Below are 20,877 nucleotides of genomic sequence, written 5' to 3' on the forward strand. Positions count from 1 at the left end.
CCGGAGAGCTAGGGACCAGGGAGGGGCTGCAAAAAGTAATAAACCTTTATCCTGGGTTATGGGTTACAAGTTTTTAATTGCCAGGGTCGCACTAAGTAATTTGGTTTACTGAAAAGGGGGCGACAGGTTCCCAAGTAAGTTTGGAAACCTCTGCTCTACATGCTCCTTTGGGCTCCTACAAGGTCGAGCGCAGCCATGCCCGGTGCAACTATTAGTTTCTTCCTGGAGAGAGGAGTCAAGAAAATCAAAGACACATGGAAACAATTAGCCTACTGAACCAACATACCATTCAAATACCAACCTCCATGACTCTGGGACTAGACAGTGTCTGGCTACCACCAACAACAGAAAGATCTGGGCAGAGGAGAGGGAAAAATGTGGAAGAAAACCCCAATTCGTAAAACACACACGGCTTACTAATCATAGAGTGCCTGGGAGATCCCGAAACTATGGCCCTTGTCACTCTTCAGATGTGGAACTGACCTCTATAGCTCAATTTTCAACCAAATGATCGATCTATTAGGTACACAGTAACAATAGGAGATCTGCACACCTTAGAATAACCAACCACTTATGATTGAAAGAGCAACGTTTGTGTTAGAGGAGGAGGAACAGAAACAGGAAACACAGGGAGGAAGTGGGATAAGTTGATGGTAACACACTGGGGAGATTCCCGTCAATCCACACATGGAACAGAAAGTGTATGGACTATTGAATGAAAAACTGTTTTGCTCTGTAAACCTCCACCCAACTCACTAGGAAAAGTTTTGAAAGAGGAGGAGCAGGGCTGCACTGAACTGGACAGTGCAAGCTACTGACGGGGTGTGTGCATCATGTGAGACTTAGAGACGATGTCAAGCGTGGGCTGAGGAGAAGCGAGCAGGACCTTCAACCACTGCTGGTGGGAAAGCACAATGGTGAAGCCGATTTGGAAGCAAGGCAGGTCGTTTCTGATCTGTTACAGCGTTACCATACAATCCAGCCCTACACTCCCACTGGGGCTGGGGATTTGTGGGTGCTACATTGTGTGTCCAACAGAATAAAAGGCATGTCTTCACAAATTTGTACACAATGTTCCTTACAGCATTCCTTTTTTTAAAAAAAGTGGAAACTACCCAAATGCTCATCAAATAGTGAAAATAAAATATGCTATTACTCATACAACAGAACATTTAGCCATAAAAAGGAACGAAGTACTGATACATACCACATGAGTGAACTTGTAAAACACCCATGTTAACTTAAAGACCACATATCACATGGTTCCATTTATAAGAGGGCCAGAATAATCAAATCTATAAATACCAAAAATGAGTTCGTGGTTGTTTAGGCCTAGAGAGGTAGGGGAGATTGGCCTAAAACAGCTCATAAGAGGCTTAACAAAAGTCAGCAGCTCTAAACCACAGCCCTTCCGGGGGACAAAGATGGGGCTTTCTACTCCCACAAACAGTTAGTCTCAAACTCACAGGGGCAGATCTAGCCTGTCCTCTAGGGTGGCTGAGTCAGCGTCAACTCAATGGCAGTGAGAGTTCTGCGGTGATTAAGATGGTTTCAAGTTGACTGTGGTGATGGTTACACTATCTGTGAAGACACCACACCATTAAGCTACACAAGATAAATGAAGAAACATCTTGTCTTTAGGTTCTCTAGGAACTCACAACATGGCAGTGAGTTATAGCTCAATAAAGTGGCTTAAAAAAAATTCAGACTAGCAGGGTACTATCGAAGCCTAAAGAGAAAGATTTAATGTCTAAATTGGTGACTGTGCTATGGGCTCCAAATACCTTGAAACCAACAATATCACCAGTCATACACAGATACTGCAGGCTGGGAACTAACTTGCTCAAAGGCATATAACTAAATCAGAGCCAGGACCTGAACCTAGATCAGCAATCGCAGAAAAGGCAGAAACCACCCATTAATCTGATTCATACAATCATTAACTAAGGAATGCCAAGCCCTGCTAAAGTATAACACAGCTAGCAGGTGTGCTGGGGGTTAGATAGTGATCGATGACCAAACTAGATAGAGACCAAAGTGACTCCCTGACTTTCACTACGGTCTAGGTCAGCAGTTCTCAACCTAGGGGTCGAGTGGCCTTTTCACAGGGGGGCACCCAATTCATTAACAGTAGCAAAAATTGCAGTGATAAAGTAGCAACAAAAATCATGTTATGGTTGGGGGGGTCACCACAACATGAGGAATTGTATTAAAGGGGTTGCAGCATGAGGAAGGTTGAGAACCACTGCTCTAGGTGTTCCCTTTTTTCTTCACCTAATACTTCACCTTTCATTTCCCGCTCCTGGATTTCTCGCTCCTTCTTGGCCTGAATGGCAAGCAGCCTTCTACTCTTCACAGCACTGATCATGTCTTCAGCTTCCATGTCTAGTTGGGGTTCAAACTTTGCCATTTCTTTCTTCCTGTCAGGTTTGCCTAAGCCATTGTCCTCTTTCCCGTTTTCTTTATTTCTGGCTTCTAGTTCTTTCCGTTTCTGTTTCTCGGCTCGCTTTTTGTCGTTTTCCTCCTTCAACACAGCCAGCCGCTCCTTCCACAGCTCGGCCGACATCTGCTGTCTGGTCTCCATGTGGTCTTGCACCGAGTATGTCATGAGAATTCGGTGGCAGAGGGCTGTCAAGATCTGTAGCTTCTCCTCAGACGTTAGCTCGAAAAACTCTGAGGTTTCCAGCTTCTCTAGGAACTCGTCCTGAACTTCATTGTCCTCAAAAGGTGCTGAATCTTTATTGTCATCCGTCTCCGAGCTCTCACTCTCCTCCTGGACATCAGATTTGCGCAAACACAATCGCACCAGTTCAGAAACCGAATGCAGAGTCAGGGGTATTTCCGACAGCTTCATCCCCAACTCCCCATAGTCTTCTGCTATTTCATCTTGTAACAAGGTCTGCAAGAGGATCACCAACACTCGGTTCAAATACAGAAAGCCACCTTTATCTGCACTCAGGGCTTCCATAAGGGACACAGCAGTGATAGGGTACTGAGCGTCTGGCAAGAGCAGCCCAGAGTAACAGCTCAGGAACTCTACCACCAGGGCTACATCCCCAAAGAGGGTATTGGGCAGCCCTTCAGGAGTATCCACCAGCCGGAAGGTCGGAAGGGTTTTACCAGTCAACTCTTGGTCCTCAAATCGCTTCTGCTTTTCCAGCCTCTCGAGCATTTCTCTCTCTCTCCGTTCCTTGGCTTTCTCCTTCAACCTCTCTTTCAGCTCCTCTCGTTTCTTTTTCAAGTACTCCTTGCGTTGCTCTTCCGACATGGAGGCCCACCTCTTCTTGTGCTCTAGAAGCTCATAGCGTTTCTGAACAATGCTTCTCAATTCTTCCGGGAGACGGGCTCGGTCTTCATTGGAGAGAAGGCGCGCCGTTTTGGAGATAACACAGGACAGGGCACTCTTCTTGTCCTCCCGGTCCTTGTTTTCTTTGTAGTACGCAATGAGGTGGAGGGCAGCCGGAGGCAGGTGTTTGTGAGGTTTATTAGAAGACCGAGGGGCACCCCCAGAGGTCCGAGGGGCTCGGGTCATCTTCTGAGTGCCTTTAGCCATATCCAACAGAGTCATTTGCTTCATTTTGGTTTTAGGCATCTTCAAACCCTTTTTAGGAGACTTGGCATTCCCTGTGGATTTTTGTCCATTCAAGATACCTTTGCTTCTGCCCCTTGCCTTCAAAGGCTTGTCAGTGTGCTTCCCCTGTTTCCTGGCAGATGGGCCTTTCTTAGGAATGTGAAAGTCGGCGTGTAGTTTGTTGGGTGACATCATCTTCATCACCTCCTCCAGGTGCTCTTCTGGAGATTTGGGAGTCTTGGAATTCTTCACTTTCAGTGGGGAACCACTCAAGGTCTTCTTCAAGTGCACGTGGCACCACAACTTAGGATTGAGTGGCGAGCTGAGAGAGGAGTTGTCGGTCTTGGATTTCTTCGAAGGCTTCCTGTCTGGGGACCCAGCATTCTTCCTCTTTGTAGAAGGGTTGAGGGTCATATACTAGAATTGAAGAACAGGAGCAAAATTAAACAAACTACATTGAAAAAGCACTATTTAAGCATCCTAAAGACCCTCTTCCCCAGCCACTAAAGTTACATATTCATTTCTCTTCACAGACACAGTCCCTGAAAAAAAACAAGGATATAAATGTTAGCTAGTGTTCTTGCCATTATCAATACAAAATTCTTCATAGCCAATTTTTAAAATCCACAGATATTAAACTTTGTGTAGCTACCCAACTAATTTTGTTTATATATTGATTAGGAGCTCTTAGACATCTATGAACTTTGTCTGCAGAAAGAGCTCACAGCAGTCATGCATACAATTTTGGAGTCCACCCAGGAAGCCCAGATTAAGCTGCCTGATCTAAATAGTGGCAATATCACAACAAAGCCCTGCCCACTGGGAAGGCCACCTTCCTGACCCTGGCCTCTGGGGCTCCTTAAGACCCACTTTATTCCTCCCACACATTTTCATGAATACATTACAACTCACAAGTCCTCTAAAACCTCAATTGCAGTCAACTTTATCTTTGACATTGCTCCTAGCTAATTTTCAAATTCACTCCTTCTAGCACCAAAGCTCAACAATCCTTCACTCTCATCAGGACCGAAAACCTATTAATTCTCTATTTTTACCGGGCTCACCACCTTGTCCTTCTTGTCTCACACTCATTTCCAAATCCAACCACTAAAACCATTCTTGCATGAAATCTATGTCAGTAAAACTATTAAAAAGAAATAAATCACTCTCGCATTAACATACTGTTTCTATCCTGCTTTAATCATCTTCACTTTTATCTTCTTTGCAAAACTATAAATCTGATTACTGAAAGCTCTCATTTCTGGTCTACCCACAATCAGCTTAAACATGAAATATACAAAGACAGTAAGTGACCTCACTTTAAATTCATGACCTCAAATGGGTCCTAGATGTTGCTTAACTACGTCAATCCATTCGCTTTCCCATCTTCTAGACAGCAGTTTTCCATCTTGTCCTGTCTCCCCCAATGTCCTGCTACTCATCCCCAGCAGACAGAATTAGTTTAAGAGGTTAGAACCCTGTCTATTTGTCATAATACTGTTTCCCATTTAGATGTGGATTTAAAAGAGGAAAAAAAAAACAAAACAAAACCAACCAACCAACAAGAGGAGGGGCCTGTGATTCTGATGTTTCCTAAAGAGAAAGGTTCAAACTCCAACGGCAATAACCAGCCAATGAAAAAGTACAGGCCAAAAAAAGGGTACAATTTTGGAATTGTCTGTTCTAGTGATGAGACAGAAGACCGAATCATCTCCACAGTGCTTGATGTCTCCCACCAGAAGAAGCTCCACACCTAGCTGGCATTTGGGGACTTGCTGAATGTTTGCTTTCTCAGTAGGAAGGATTAACCTGGTAAGAGCACTGGAGGCAGCGGATAGGGCAGGCTAGGTTGAGATGTGACAGGAGGCTAGGAAACAGACTTGTGGATTTGAAATGATGAACCCCTTGGGGAAAAGGTTACAGGGAAATGATTCCCAGAGAACACCCATGGTCTTGCAGAGACATATTTAATAATATTAAGTAAGCTATCAGTAAGACGATGCCAAGGAAAATCTAAACCCTGAAGATAAAAACATCACTAACAATAGTGGTTTCATTTATCCTGTCTCAATGCTCCTGCTACACATGGCACACCCTATCCAGGCCAAGTTTTCTAACTTCAAAGGCCAATCACCCCTTTAAGTTAAGAATTATAGCAATAAGTCATTATCCCTTTGACTGATGGCTTCTTTTCCCTGATTAAAAACTTCATGTTTTGCTCTCTCCAACAATTATCCCTAGGATGAGATGGCCAAGATGGCTAACTTTGCAGACAATTATAAACTCTTCAGGGATGCTGGCCCCAGAAGTCACAGCATGAGTGTCAAAATGTTAAGAATAAGCAACTATAGTTTACGAGAGATTTCATCGTCCTCAGGAGTAGTACCAGCAGCAATACTCAAAGAGAAGAGCATTCCAAAGGCTACCCTACAGATCACAAAGCGAGCCCTGCCACCAGCCTGGCAGGAATAGGAGACAAGGGTACGTACGTCTCTGATGGGCAACTGTGCTGCAGACAGCCTTGGAAACCCTTTGAAGTACAAACAGACGGATGCTTTTTTCCTAAGGCTCAGAAAACAGGCAGAATTTAAAGCCGTCCTAATATGAAATGTGTCACTAAAAAGAAAAGGAGACTAGTTTGAGACGAGATTTTTACACTTTTAGCACTTTGTTATCTGTTACTAGAGTCAATTCTGCACGGGCCACTTCTTATATTTTCCAACTATATTTCTATCGATCTTAAAAGTTTCTCAAATTTAGCCTAAATTTCTTCTGTTGAGAAGCAGAGCATTACAGAAATTACTAGAAGAGTGAGCTGGGTGGTTTCACCATGACAGGGGTCTAAGTAACTTATTTTAATTTATAAGGTGTATTTGTTTTGGTGTGGGGGGGCAAGGCACACCAGACCACTTTTTTCTTAAAAATGAAAGAAATGAACTCACCCAACCCCCTCCCAACAGGCCGGCTCCCCGCATGAGCAGTCCTCCAGTAACTGGGTCATCTCAGCACGGGGCATGCTGGGCAGTCACAGCCAAATGGGAGCCGGCATGGCTGGACTCAGGGGGATCTGAAAAAGTATAAAACCACTTATGTGCTAAGGGTGTCCCCTACCCGCCTCTGAGCACAAGTCACAGTGCACGAGGAGGGAGAAGGGAAGAGAAGCCCAGACCCCTTGATTAACAAGGCCGAAGGCTGGGGACAAAGGCCCTTCCTGATCACCACACAGAAAAAGAATACTTCTGAAGGCCTCCCTGCCAAAGGAGACTGAAAGGGAGAACAACTCTACATTTGTTCCTTGTTGCTTAGAACATGCTACCATTAATACATCTAAGGAGTACTTCTTAAAAATTGAAATAGAAATGAAGAAATGCTATGTCTACCAGTTCATTCAGATGCTAATCTTAACTGAATAGTAAGAAGTCAAGTCTAAGCAGCAAGAGTCCTCAAACAACTCTGCCCATCCAGAGTCTGACTATTTCCCTCTGCTCATTCACGCAGAACGTGTGAGGGTTTGAGGGAGATGTCACGAAATGAAAGTGTCTTAACTTCTACATGCTTATATCAGAATTTACAAAAATGAGTTAGTACGAAATATTTTTAAAGTGCTTTGAAAAACCAACCTAATTTATTTTTTAAAGTACTTTGCTCTAATCACTAGATCATAACCAGATTTCAAGAGTCAAAAAGATACCAATTGGATCCTGGGCCAGAATTTTTTAAAAATTATTTTTTATTTTATTTGCTCAAAGGACATTTTTGAAACAGCAAAACATGAGGAAAAGCTGTAGGTTATAGATAACATTGTTTAAATACCGTATATACTCGAGAAGAAACCTGAATATCAGCTGAGGCACCTAATTTTACCACAAAAACTGCATTAAAAATGTGCTGAAAAACTCAGCTTATACAGGAGTATATAGTGCTCATTTTCTGATTTTGACGACTGCAATGCAGTTAAGTTAGACAATACCACTGCTTATAGGAAATGGAAAAAGTACAGTGTTTTGTAAAAAGGCACCTTGTTTTGTTTGGCAACTTAGAAAGAGAGAGAGAAAACAAGAAATGTGCTAAGATGTTAGTGTTAAGGAATCTAGGTGAAGTGTACATGGGAATTCTTTATACAACTGTGCCAACTCTTCTGTAAGTATGAAATTACTTCAAAACAAAATCACTAAGAACCATGTGTTAATTCTAAAGGTTCCAGGACTTCAAATGTCTGAAGAAGTACCCTCCCCCATCTCTCTCCAAAGGCCTTCCCCTGCACAACAACAAGCACGAGCAAGACGGAGAGACACAAAGTGCAGGTTTGGGATGCGTTCAAGAGCACAATGAGCTATCCGGATGGCTGAGCTCATCTTAGATGACCGTTGTCATCCGACTGCTACTGAATTACTTCTCCCAGTCATTAAGGCCTCCCAAGAAAAGCATTCTCTCTCTAAATTAATTTTTCTCTTAAGCTATTTCTAATGGAACTTGTTACGGAAATAAATTCAATAGTCATGTACCTATTACCCTAAATCATTTTTCTCCCTCTCACCCAAGTTCTACCCATCCATCCTTTCCTAAAACGACTCTCAGAGCTTGCTGCCTCTTGCGCCCAGCAAGGCCTCATTCCGTAACAGTAAATATGATCACTACCCTCATGGACCCTTACATCCTACTAAAGGACAAAGAAAAGACAACAGGGGAAGGGGGAGTCCATATGTGATCAATCTTCATCCAAACTCACTACGTGAAATGTCCGTTAGGTGAGGAAAGAATCCCAAGCACGACAAAGGGACTATTTATCGGCGCTCTTCACCGTCTTCTACCTGCCTGGGTTGCCAGCTCATTTCACAAAAGGAAAAACACAAAACTTACATGCAGACAGTATGCCAAAGAGTACTGGGAAATGAGAAATTACTGTGTAAGAGAAGGAAAATGCATAATGAACATGAGTATATGCTCTAAGTTTTATAGACTGCTGTTTTATATAAACCTCATTTCCCTTTTACAACAATCTGTCTAAGCCACTTAACATTTGCTATTCTCATTGTGACACGTGGTCAAATTTTCTTAAGTTAATATTTTAAGCGGTTTGTCAGGAATTTTAGGAGTAGCAGATTCCTTTATAAACTGCCTTTTAGGACACTAAGTTCCTAGAATTCTACCATCTGGTTCTTAGAAAAGTGTGAATCAGCTTCTATGTTCTAATAAACTCCAATGACCTTTTTACACATAAATAGAATCTTTTGTGTTAATACTTGAATTAGTTCATTAAAAAATACAGAAGATTTAAAGAAAGGAAAATGCTGAAAGGCTCAAGTGACCCAAAAATATAAATCCCATTGATAGAAAGTTTAATAGGCAGGGTTCTCTTGCAGGTGATAAACAAAGAAAGCCAGGGCATACAGCAGTGAGATGGCAGTAAAGTAAAAGTTCCCCTCAGTCAATGACAATACGGAAGCCAAACCTTAGGTGAGCTAAGAAGTTCACTGCTCACAAGTCCATTTCAACTCAGGGCGAGCAGCACTACATAAGACACAGCAGAAAGAACTGCCGCCCACTCCCACACCCTTGTGCGTTTCTGCAGCTGTAAATCTTTCCTGAAACAGAAAAGCCTCATCTTTCTCCAGGTAAAGCCGCTGGTGGTTTCCAACTTCTGACCTTGCTAAGAATTAGCAGCGAATGCATTACCACTATGCCATGAGTGTTCCCAGGGACTGCTATAATTGCATGGAAAATTTAGCCTGAGTCCTCAATTTTGCTTTTAAGGAACTAGCAAAATTAATGCGATAACAGAAAATAATGCTTAATCTTGTTGTTCTAGAATAGATAAAGCCTGCTAAATGCTAACAAGTATAAAAATGCTTATAATACCCCCAATAAAATTATTTTTTTAATGCTTATAATAATGCTAAATGCTAGTATAGTTGGTCATTATCAAATGTTTAGAAGAAATAAAATTCCTTTTCACCATACTTTTGTCAGAATAATTAACATAATTAGGGTAATTTAGATGTTATGACTTTAGGTTTCTCTATTTATTCAGAGTAAGTGTAAAGGACAAAGCAAAGAAACCCATTCTGGTCTCAAGATGCAAGTAACAGCCACAAGCCAAAGAAAAGTAACAAAAAAACCCTGCAAAACCCCAAAAAAAAACATTAAAAAAAAAAAATCCTATTGGCTTGAAAAGAAAAATCCTAGGCCAATGTCTTGGTGTCTGTTGTTTCTAATGAGATGAGGCTGCAGTTTTCCCACATCTTGAAAATTATATACCACACCACTTTGTGAGGATGGTTTGAAAATCAAAACGAGATTAAACACTTAATCATTCTCAAGAGGAAAAGGTTAGCTTTTCTACTCATCTGTCACTCTGAGCAACATTCATTCTAGGATCTTTTTTTAAGGGTGCCAGAATATTTATCAATCCATCTTCATTTCCAGGATTACAACAACACCGCGCGCGTGTGTATAAAGCTCTATAAATTATGAAAGCACAGTGAAAACGTTAAACTAAGGCAGATACATGTCACTCCACTGCTAAAGAGAGCTCTGACAGAAGAGTCCAAAGTCGGCCATCAGACTGACCCTTTCAGAACCACTGGGAGAAAGTGAGCCCTCCAAAGGCTCTATAAAGTGCCGTGTAAGGACTCACAGTGCCTTACCTTATATGGATCAAGTAAAAAGTCACTGAACTTGCTAGGCAAGGAGTATTTTTTCACCAGTTCATCTTCCACCACCCAAGGGGCATTTTCACCGGTCCCAGCCCGCAACGCATTGTGTCGTATGAAGTATCGCAGGATCTCCTTGTTTGGTGGACGCTCAGTGCGTATCAGGCTGTCTGCTGGCACATTGCTGATAATCTGTTAGCAAACACAGAGAGCTCACCACAAGAGGGAAAATCAATCAAGAACAAAATGTACATTCTCCCCAGGAAAATTAGAATACCAACTGTAAAATAGGGCTACAAAACAGAAAAAGCAGACTAAGGCTCAGAGATGGAATGTCAATTTAAAGATATATCTATTTACATATATGTATTTATACCGTGTGTGTGTGTGTATGTGTTTATAGATACATATACACACATACATACACACACAATTTGCCAATATGTATCTGAAATTATAACTATTGATCATATACCCTTTAACCAACAATTCCTCCTATAAGAATGACTTAGGGAAATGAACAGTTATCAACTGCTTGTAATAAAGACTTTTTTTTTAAAGCAAGAGAGGGGTTACCTAAATATACATTACTAAGAATTGATGTTAAAAACTAAAATGTATCCATTTAATGGAATGCTGCACAATCAGAAAGGAGGCCTGATGTCACAATGCCTTAAGCATTAGACCACTGACATCAAACTCCATGTTCAAACCCACCAGCCACTTTGTCAGAGAAAAAGGTTTCCTTGTCCTCTGTGAGTTGCAGGAGTTGGGTTCGACTTCCTGGCAGTGGATAAAGTGTGTCCAAAAGTGGGAGGCAGTGCACCCTGGGAAGGTGCTGGGAGCTTTAAAAGAAGATACTACACTTTCTCTTGAATTAAAGACTATAATACAAAAGTTTCTAATTGCCAGGGAGTATTTTTTTTTTCCTGAAGAGGTAGCAGTAGGCCAAATCAGTTTGAGAGCCAATGGTCTACATATGGTAATATTAAAATACAAATACTTGGGCCTCACCTCAATCTTACTGACCCTCTTGAATCTATTGTAACAGTTTGTTACATACCATTTTCAAGCTCATTATGATATATTATATATAGAAAAATGAGTGCCTATATAAGAGCAAGCTCAATCACTTTCTGGAACAAAACATATCCACATTTCCAAACTCGGATGAAGGAAACAAAACTAGGCCAGGATTCCAGAATCCTTTGCAGTACCCACTTCCAGACTCAAAAGTAACTTCTATCTTGGCTCCTGATAGCACCTATTCATCTTGTATCTTCACAGGCTCAATATGAGTAGCAACATATGTGTCTTAACTTCTTTTATTGGATAGAGCTATTTTCTCAAAAGTCTTTAACTACTAAAGACAAATGCTTATTCTTCAAACTGAGTTTCAAGTTCAAAATGCTAATTACCAAAAACCTGTTGGTTGTAAGTGGATTCTGACTCATAGCTACCCTGAGACAGAGCAGCGCTGCCCCATGGGCTTTTCTATCTGGGCTGTCATCTTCACCAGGAGACCGCCACGTCTTTCCCCAGGCAGTTCAAACTGCTGACCTTACAATTAGCTAGGAGCCGAGAGCTTAGTCAGTGGGCCACCCCAGTAATCCCTGAAAAGTTGGAAAATAGTTGCTATATCCGAGGAGAAAATGTAATTTCACTTACTAAAGTCACTCAGAATGAGCTGTAGAAGAGCAGCACTGACATTTTTCTGTACCATATTCTCAAGAAAATCAAACCTATTATTTCTAAAACAAGATCTACATGTTATGATGTAAAATGTCAACCAACCTTATCTTCGTTCTGTAGTTTCACATCATATTTGTGAGGCAGAAACTTCGGAGGCGCCCATCTCCTCTCTCCCTTTTTTAATGAAGTGGGGAGTTTCCGTGGCGATCTCCGTGCCCTGTCATCTAGTCAAATGAGTAAAAATGAAAATTAGTGGGGAAAAAATTATTTTCATTATATTCATTCATTCACTCACAATTTTACTGAACACCTACTCTAGGGGATGATTGGGAACAAAGATGAACCTTAAGGAGCTAAAAATCAGAGGACAATCAATAGCATATAATTACAATCAAACAAACAAACTCACTGCCATCAAGTCAATTCTGACTCAGAGATAGTGACCCTATAGGACAAGAGAGGACTGCCCCCATAGGTATCCAAGACTCAACTTTTTACATGAATAGAAAGCCTCTTCTCCGTAGAACGGCTGGTGATTTCGACTGCTGACCCTGTTAGCAGCCCAATATGTAAACACTACGCAACCAGGGTTCCTTACTTAGAAACGAATGTAGAAAATAATCCGAGAGAGATGGGTACGGAAAAATACCGAGTAAAGTGTAGAAAAAGCTAAGGGGCTAAAAGAAAAGCAGGAAAGGCCTAGAAAGGATATGACTTATTCAGAGATTTCAAGTAGAGGCAGACCTCATAGATATGGTACGTCCTGTTCCAAACACCAAAACAAATCACACGTCCCATCAAGCAAGACACACTTTGGTTTCCCAAGACATCTAAGCTATGTTTACATTGCATTGTACCCTCTGAAGGAGCCCTAGTCGCACAGTGGGTTGGACATTGTATTCCTAACTATAAGGTCAGTAGTTAGAACCCACTAACTACTCCACAGGAGGACCATAGGCTCTTTCAGCTTCCATAAGGATTTACAGACTCAAAAACCCAACGGGAATACCAGGAGGGTAAAGGGAAGCTGGGCGGGGGAGGGGGGGGACATGACCCAATCCCAATGATTGACATATAATACACACACACCCTGGGAATGGACAACAGAAAAGTGGGAAAAGTGGATGAAGTAAGACAGTGGTCTATGTAAGACAGGAAAATAAATAAATAAAAAGAAAATAATAATAATTTATAAATTCTCAAGGGATCATGGGTGAGGGAGAGTTGGGGAGAGGGGAAATGAGCTGATTACCAAGGGATCAAGTAGAGAGAAAATGTTTTGAAAATGATGATGACAACATATGTACAAACGTGCTTGACACAATGGATGGATGTGTATAGACTGTGATAAGAGCTTTAAGAACCCCCAATAAAATGATTTTTTTTTAAAGGAAAAAAAACAACAAAGGGATAGTTCTGTGTTCCAGAGTCACTCTTAGAATCAACTCGATGGGAGTGTGTGTGGTCTACTAAATGTGCAATGGCATTTTGAATATTATGAAAGTTTGAAACATTGTGAAAATTACCAAAGTATATGTAGAGACAGGAAGTGAACACATCCTATTGGAAACTGTCATCAACAGACTTGCTCTACGCTTTTTGTTGTTAGTTGCTATCAAGCTGATTTCCAACTCACAGCGACCTTATATCCAGAATGAAAAAAGCTGCCCAGTACTATACTGAATGATATTCTGTGATCTGTGAGGCTTACAGTGGCTAATTTTTGGAAGAAGATAACCAAGTTTTCTTCTTAGTTTTCCTTAAGCCCGGAAGCTAGATGTATTTTGGATTAAATTGTGCTCACCTCCCAAAAACGTGTTGTAAAATACTAACCCCTAGACCCATTCAGGAATGGCTTTGTTATGTTAGATATTACCAGTATAGGCCATGCCTAAGTCAATGTCTTTTGTGATACAAAAGGAAGGAAACAACCAAGTGAGCAAGGAGAGATGGGGAGGACAGATACCATGCCACATGAACATCACCAAAGAGCATAAGAAGAGAAGCTAGAGAGACAAGGACCTTCCGCCTGAGCTGATAGAGAGCCTTCCCTTGGAGCAGGCACCCCATCTCAGACTTCTAGCCTCCAACACTGTGACAAAATGTATTTGTTTGCTAAAGCCACTCACTTGTACTTCTTTTAGCGCAACAATCTATAACTACGACAGGTGAAACCTGATCAACATGGAAGACCCTTGATGGTATTTAAAATACCAATGGCATTGTTTCTAGCACCAAAGCAACACAAAAGCCACCATAATTCAACAAAATGACAAAACTCCATTACAAATTTAGAGAATTTAAATGGAAAGTTCAGAGAACATTAAGAGATTTGTATATAATGAACAAGGAAGGTCTCCTGGCTCACACAAGAAAGCCCGTATCAAACATACTTATACTTTCTCTCCTTCCTTCATCCTCTTTTATAACTGCCTCCTTCTTCTGATGGTCCTGAGCAATCTGGCCTGAATTCTCTTTGTCACTTGATGGGGAATCACAAGAACCATCAGATTTCTTCTCAGTGGCCTCTTCATCCACTTTCTCCAAAGGATGAATTTTCACAATCTTCACCTTGAGCATTTTTTCCTTCCCAACCTATAAAGAAGATAGGAGAAAGCATCAGAGATCATAAATAGAAACTGAGAACCAGAGCTAACAAGTGGTGAGAAAGAACAGACTGCAGGTTACACTGCAGGTATACATGATCTAATATACATTCCACCTCACCTGACAAAACCTCACTAGAACTCTAGTCATCAAGTCCAGTGATTTCCCCCCCCCCAACTTTATTTCTCAGATTTCTAGGTTAAAGTCTGGCATCTTAAAATAAAAAATCACTCTCTCTTGGAATTAATTTATGTATCTATGTTTAAGGTCAAACGGCAACCACTGCACAAGCAGTTAACCAGAAGCACACGTAAATACAGTTCAGGAACTTTTTTTTTTTTTGTAATCAACTAACAGATATATCCCACTGTTCCAGCGTTATTTATTGGAAGTTTATCTTTCACTTGCCGCTACAAAAATAAAAGTGGGATGGCTTTCACTAAGTTGGACAAGCAATGGCCACTGATTCTTAGGTATTTTAGTACTTACAGCTGACAGCACTCTTCCTTACACAAACCTGAAAAAGCTACTTCAATAGCTGGGTCAGTTTACCAGACCAAGATGCTGCGAGACACTCTATAAAGCAACCAACACCATAGCCAACATGGACAGGAACTTGACAAATGTTAGCTCCCCTCCTCTGGAATCTTACACTGAGCTTCCAAAAAACTATAGCACGCCCTGGTTGTACAAAAGTTGGTGGTTTAAGACTTAAAGATATGCTTCCATAAAGATTGTGGCCTAAAACATAAGCCAGGTGGGACAGGTTCTTTAGCATGTGAGGTTGCTAAGAGTCAAAATCAACCTAAAGGTAGCTAACAACAACTTTTAGTTTAGTACTGATTATTCTTTAACTAGTTGGCTTGGGAAATTCAAGTAGAAAAAAGAAAACAAGCAGCTATCTCCCTAGTGTAGTACACTGAATACCTTTGCTTATTGGTAACAGAATTCAATTAAACACATCTGAAAGCCGTCTAAACGTGTTTGTTTGTTTTTCGAATTACTACCCAAAAAAAAGCTAAGTACTATGGTACACAGTATAGGAACTATCACAATATTATATACTCCCTAATAGTCAATTTAGTTCTAAAATTTGATCCTTGTAATACAGTACTTGAGATCAAAGCAGGCTTGAAATACAGCAGTTTCACATATGCACAAATGCCTTCTGAAGCTCCAGCCCTGACAAGTGGTTAGTAAATCTCAGAAGCAAAATGACAGGTGCTTGCTTACCTCAAAGTCACACTCTTCTCCCACAGCATATTTGGTCATGATCTCCAACCAAGCACTATCGACTAGCTTCTCTAAGGAGGCTGTGTTATGGTGAACCATCTCCAAAACCAGTTTCTCATACCAGGCAGGGAACTCCTCCTTCAGACTAAAATAACAGATTATCAGTTCCCAAGAAAAGGCAGAAAATCCTATGCAGAGATTTAATGCAGGTCAATTTGAACATTTTTATACTGAATATGCAAAGCACTAAGAGAATACAAAGATTAAAGACCAGGTGGTACAAAGGAAAACGAAAAACTTAGGAATTTTATCAGATTGGTGTAGGCAGGCTAATTTCCTCATGGTTATTTGCTGGGCTGCTAACTACAAGGTCAACGGTTCAAAAGGAGGCTTTTTCCTGCTGGGTAAAGTCAGTCTCAGAAACCCAAAGGGGCAGTTGTACCCTATAGGGTCACTAGGAGTCTTGAGTCGACACAATCGGATTGAGTCTTCTTTTTTGAGTTTAAAAAGCAGGCCCATCTCTGGTAAAGCTGGACTCTTCCCCATTAGTTTGTGCTTGCACTGTCTTTCTCGCTGTAGGTGTGGATTATTTGTGCATGTCCTTTGCAATAAATTTATTGGTTAGGAGACTACCTTGATTCTACTTGTGCACTGTTTCAGTCAATTTTCATATACATTCATTCATCCAGTTCTCACAATACCTTGTGACTTGTCTAGACTTTTCATTTTACCAATGAAGACAATCAGAAAGGGTTAACAGCTGGAATCATGGGTTGAACTCTGAAGTCCTTGCAAAGTCAAACAAGGAGGTACCACTTTTCACTCATAAACTAGAAAAAGTTTTCATTATTATATCCAACATGAGGTGAGTAGTACGAAGCCTGGAGAAGTACAGGGCACGAATGTGTAACACACTGTGGGTTACCCTATGTCCTAATCATTTCGGAGAGCAATTTGGCAATGCTTTTGGGCATGACGTTAAGAACCCCAGGTCTCAGCTGAAGCCATTACGCTCTGAAATACCAGCGAGAGCGGTGTACAGATTAATTACCAACTCCCCGGGGTTCCGTTTCACCATCTTTAGTTTCTGCAAAAGCTCTTACTGACCAAATTGAGTGTTTTTTGCAAAGAATAACCAGACAAGTCGTCACTTTGAACATCCACAGGGTTTCGGGGAAAAAACTCCCATTAAGATAAACTATCACCTAACTGTGTGTGTTTTCCACAGCTGCTGAAAATAGTCTGAAATTTTATATAATCATAAAATACAAAAATTTATTTTCAGCTTCCATGTTACTTATGATTCTATCTGATTCCTTTGCCTAGACCCACATTTCCAGAGGACTGGCATAGTAAAGAGCGAAATCAGAAAGTATTGCTACTAGGATCCCAGTTCCTAAGTGCATGTGTTTAACTATGTCTGAACCAGGGCATGGCTGTAGGTAGGTTTTTTCGGTAATATACTTGTCTTAGTCTCCTTAGGGAGCCTTCAAAGCCAAGGTGCAATCAAAACTGACTTCTCAGGGGATCTGATGGAACAGTTAAGATTCGAGGCACAGAGGTCTTCTCAGGAGGTTACAAGGAATGTTTTTTTTATCTTCTAAAGGAGTAATCTTGATAGATTTTTTCAAGTGACACGGGAAGTATCAGGGTTTATTAAAACTTAAGTTTTCATTGAAAACTGCACTGGTGAGAAAGATTTAGAGCCCATTTAGTCTCTCTGCCAACAATTCAAGAACCTGTAAAACCTACCTTCTACCAGTGATAATTCATTCAACAGAATGGAAAAGGCAGGAAAGTTGTATGGAGGAATTTTTTGCCATCTTGACAATGCACCTGCACATGCTTCGAGATGGCAAGGGTCATCCTATACGAATTTTTCAAGGGGAAACTTTACCCCATCCAGCCTACATTCCTGATCTTGCACTTTCAATTTCTTTGTAAACATAAAGAACATTGAAAGGAAACCATTTGAGTCCCTCAAACACCCAAACTGCCTTCTGGATGTGGTGTGCATCAAGGGGCGCAGAATTCTTTGCGGAGAGGATTACAAAGAAGGGAACACCTTCACAGGTGTCCAGACCTGGATGGATGGAGGTTATGTCAAGAAGACTTCTTAAAAGAACCAAAAACAACGAACCAATAACTTCTTTTGATACTTTGTAACTTATTTGATAAAGGTTTCTGTGCTTCTGTAGCGATCTTTTTTAACTTGCCCTTGTAGAGAAGTACAGGGCAAGAATGTAATACTCAAAAGCTTAATACATGAAGTACACACTTTCCTAAATATATCTTCCACAATGACACGCAATTTGTCACTAGGCAATTCACTCCAAGGGATATTCACAAATACAATTGTTGCTTTGGAGTTAAGGACCGCCCCCCTTTTCCTAACAATGCAAAATGGTGCCAGAAGGGCAATGCTTGGTTACTTACAGTTCAGCCACTTCCTGTTCCTCCTCCCAGGCCTCCTTGTGCGTCAGCTGACTGCTGCCAGTACTCTTACAAGTCCAAATGCGCTCTCCGTATCTTTCCAGGCGGGCTTCATATTCTCTGTTGGCAGTGGCTCAGGAAAACCATTTTCAAGCAACAACTAACCTACACCTATAAAACTTCTGTATCAAACATAGAAAGAGTCTCTCCTATAATGCAGAGCATAATAAAATAAAATTGGAAGTAGGGGTTTCAACTAGCAAATCCAAACAAAATGTTTAGATCCTCTACACTCTTTCTGCCTGTCGCCAAGAAAAAGTCACTGCGGAGTCCACAGAGAAAGCTTTATTCCAAATCCCTAAGAGGTCTGAGTATTACTCCTGATTTCCACTCGTCATAGTAGCTCATAATTATACTAAAGTACAATTAACATAGCTTTTTATGTACTACAAATCGTCTCGCTGTATCCCAGCACAAACGTGATGTTCTCAGTTCACACAAGCTTCACTGTAGGGCTCACACCATATTAAAAGTGTGTAAGAAATAAAGACAAAATGAAACACAAGTCACAATAAGAATTTAAACCATATGGAATTGTTACACAACTTAAGATGGCCAGCAAACTCAAGACTTAGTTCCACAGCAGCATGAAATAACATCTCATGACCAGCTCACCATGACTGATTCCAAATGACATTTAGAATAGCTTGTACATATGTTAAAGAGCCATTTATAGGTAGTTACAGACTTTAGAAACACCCATTGCTTCTTCAGACCTAAAAAATAAGTTCTAAACTCAACATAAAAGGTAAGCCACACCATAAAAATTAGGCAAAGGACTTGAGTAGACATTTCTCCAAAGATATTCACTGCCATTGAGTCAATTCCAACTCATAACAACATAGGACCAGAGTAGGGTGGCCCTTGTGGGTTTGAGACTGTAACTCTTTACAAGAGAAGGCCCCATCTTTCTTCCATCTCCAAAGGTACAGGCTGCCACAAAGCGCCAAGGAAACGCAAATCAAAAGTACAGGGAGCTATCACTTCAGACCTTCTTGACTGCCCAGCACTGTGCCATCCCCCAAGACCACTTGCAAATGAAAGATGACATGACCGATCCACAGGGTTTTTACTGTCAATGTTAAGGGGTAGATGTTAGGCCTCTCTGCCTAGTCTTAGCCTGAAACCCGTACAGCAACCCAGCAACCTGCACACTTCCACTGGTAGATGGGTGGTGGCTGTGTATGAGGTGCACTGGACAGGGATCAACCAGACATCTCACACATGGAGGGCAAACCACTGAACCACTTGCTAGGATGGCTGTTATCAGAAAGATGAACAGTAATTGTTGCTAAGGAAGTGGAGAAACTGGAGCCCTTGGGCAGTGCTGGAGGCAATATAAAAACCAGTACAGCTGCTGTGAAACAACTGCGGTGGCAGTTGCTGACAACGGTAAATGGAGAATTACCATGCAGTCCAGCAATTCCACTATAGGTATTGACCCAAGAGAATTAAAAATAGGATCTCAAATACATACATGTACATAAATGTGCACTGCTTCATTATTTGCCAATAGCCAGAAGGTGGAAACAACTCAAATATTTACCAACAATGAATGGATAAACAAAATGTATATACAATGGAAAGTTACACAGGGATAAGTACAGTGGGGTCTATAAGGCATACAATGACATGTACAGACCTTAACAATACTATACTAAATGAGGTCAGCCAGACCCCAAATGACAAATATTTTAAGATCCCACTTAAGTGAAACAGAACAGGGACATGCACAGACTGAAGTTTATTATTACCAGGAGCTGAGGAAGGCAGAAATGGAGAGTTACAGCTTAAGGGGCCCGAAGTTTCTTTTAAGGTGCTGGAAACCTTTTGGGAGTAGTGAATATAGTTACAGAGAATGTGAATGCAATTAATATCAAGGAATTGTAAACTTAAAATGGCTTTTAAAACCCCGATTTTTATTTTGTGCATCTCACCACAGTGAAATTACCTTTTTAAATTCCATGTTGTCTCCAGTAATAGGTACTTGTATTCCTAAGACCACTTTTCATTCACTACTCAGTCTTCCTAGGGATATTCAGAACATCATGTAAATTGGCAGCAGATACATGATGACCTGTTCCACACCGTTCCGGTTGGAATTCACCATCAGCCAGCATGCTCACACGACAAGCAACTGGTTTACTTTTATACACAGTAACAGATGCTATGCCAGAAAATATACTGACACCACGACAAGCAGGTTAGCTGCCAATCCCTGTGTTTTCTCCTTATCGTGGTGGAAATAAAATTACTTAAACAGATCCCTCTGTTATATAACCTCAAACTAACAAATACTCATTTAATCTATATCCTTGATTTCTCAGGGTTCTGGCTGGTAAAAAGTCAATAAGAAATTTGGGAGTTTCTCTTTTTTTGGGGGGGGGTGTGTGTTCCTTTTGGCCTGTTTTCCACTAAGTAGCGGAGGGAGGTACAACAAAACAAATAATCAGTACGTGGATTCAAAAAGCCAGAGAGTCTAACACACTTACAGTCTAAATCATGAACATACAAGGTCACTGGGTAAAGTAACCCGTTAATGTACTCAGCTGCTAGCCCAAAAACTGGTGGTTCTGTATACCCAGAGGTACCTTAAAGAAAGGACTGGTGCTCTACTTTAAGAAGCAC

The 20,877-nt window shown here is 41.0% G+C and overlaps 1 protein-coding gene across 1 annotated transcript in view; it reads right to left on the minus strand.

Annotated features, from left to right (window-relative positions):
* BAZ1B (bromodomain adjacent to zinc finger domain 1B) overlaps positions 1 to 20,877 on the minus strand; it is a 62,782-nt gene that overhangs the window by 33,185 nt on the left and 8,720 nt on the right. Inside the window, exons 2-7 of the mRNA XM_004705991.2 lie at positions 18,193 to 18,309; positions 15,757 to 15,901; positions 14,310 to 14,511; positions 12,019 to 12,140; positions 10,219 to 10,416; positions 2,287 to 3,988 (exon numbers count right to left, since the gene is read on the minus strand). Of these exons, the coding sequence (XP_004706048.2) occupies positions 2,287 to 3,988; positions 10,219 to 10,416; positions 12,019 to 12,140; positions 14,310 to 14,511; positions 15,757 to 15,855 (2,323 nt within the window). The 5' untranslated portion in view covers positions 15,856 to 15,901; positions 18,193 to 18,309. The remainder of the gene's footprint in view (positions 1 to 2,286; positions 3,989 to 10,218; positions 10,417 to 12,018; positions 12,141 to 14,309; positions 14,512 to 15,756; positions 15,902 to 18,192; positions 18,310 to 20,877) is intronic.

The sequence above is a fragment of the Echinops telfairi genome, unplaced genomic scaffold (genome assembly GCF_000313985.2).
Source record: "Echinops telfairi isolate 266 unplaced genomic scaffold, ASM31398v2 ScPeMD7_5;HRSCAF=22, whole genome shotgun sequence".
Classification (NCBI taxonomy): domain Eukaryota; kingdom Metazoa; phylum Chordata; class Mammalia; order Afrosoricida; family Tenrecidae; genus Echinops; species Echinops telfairi.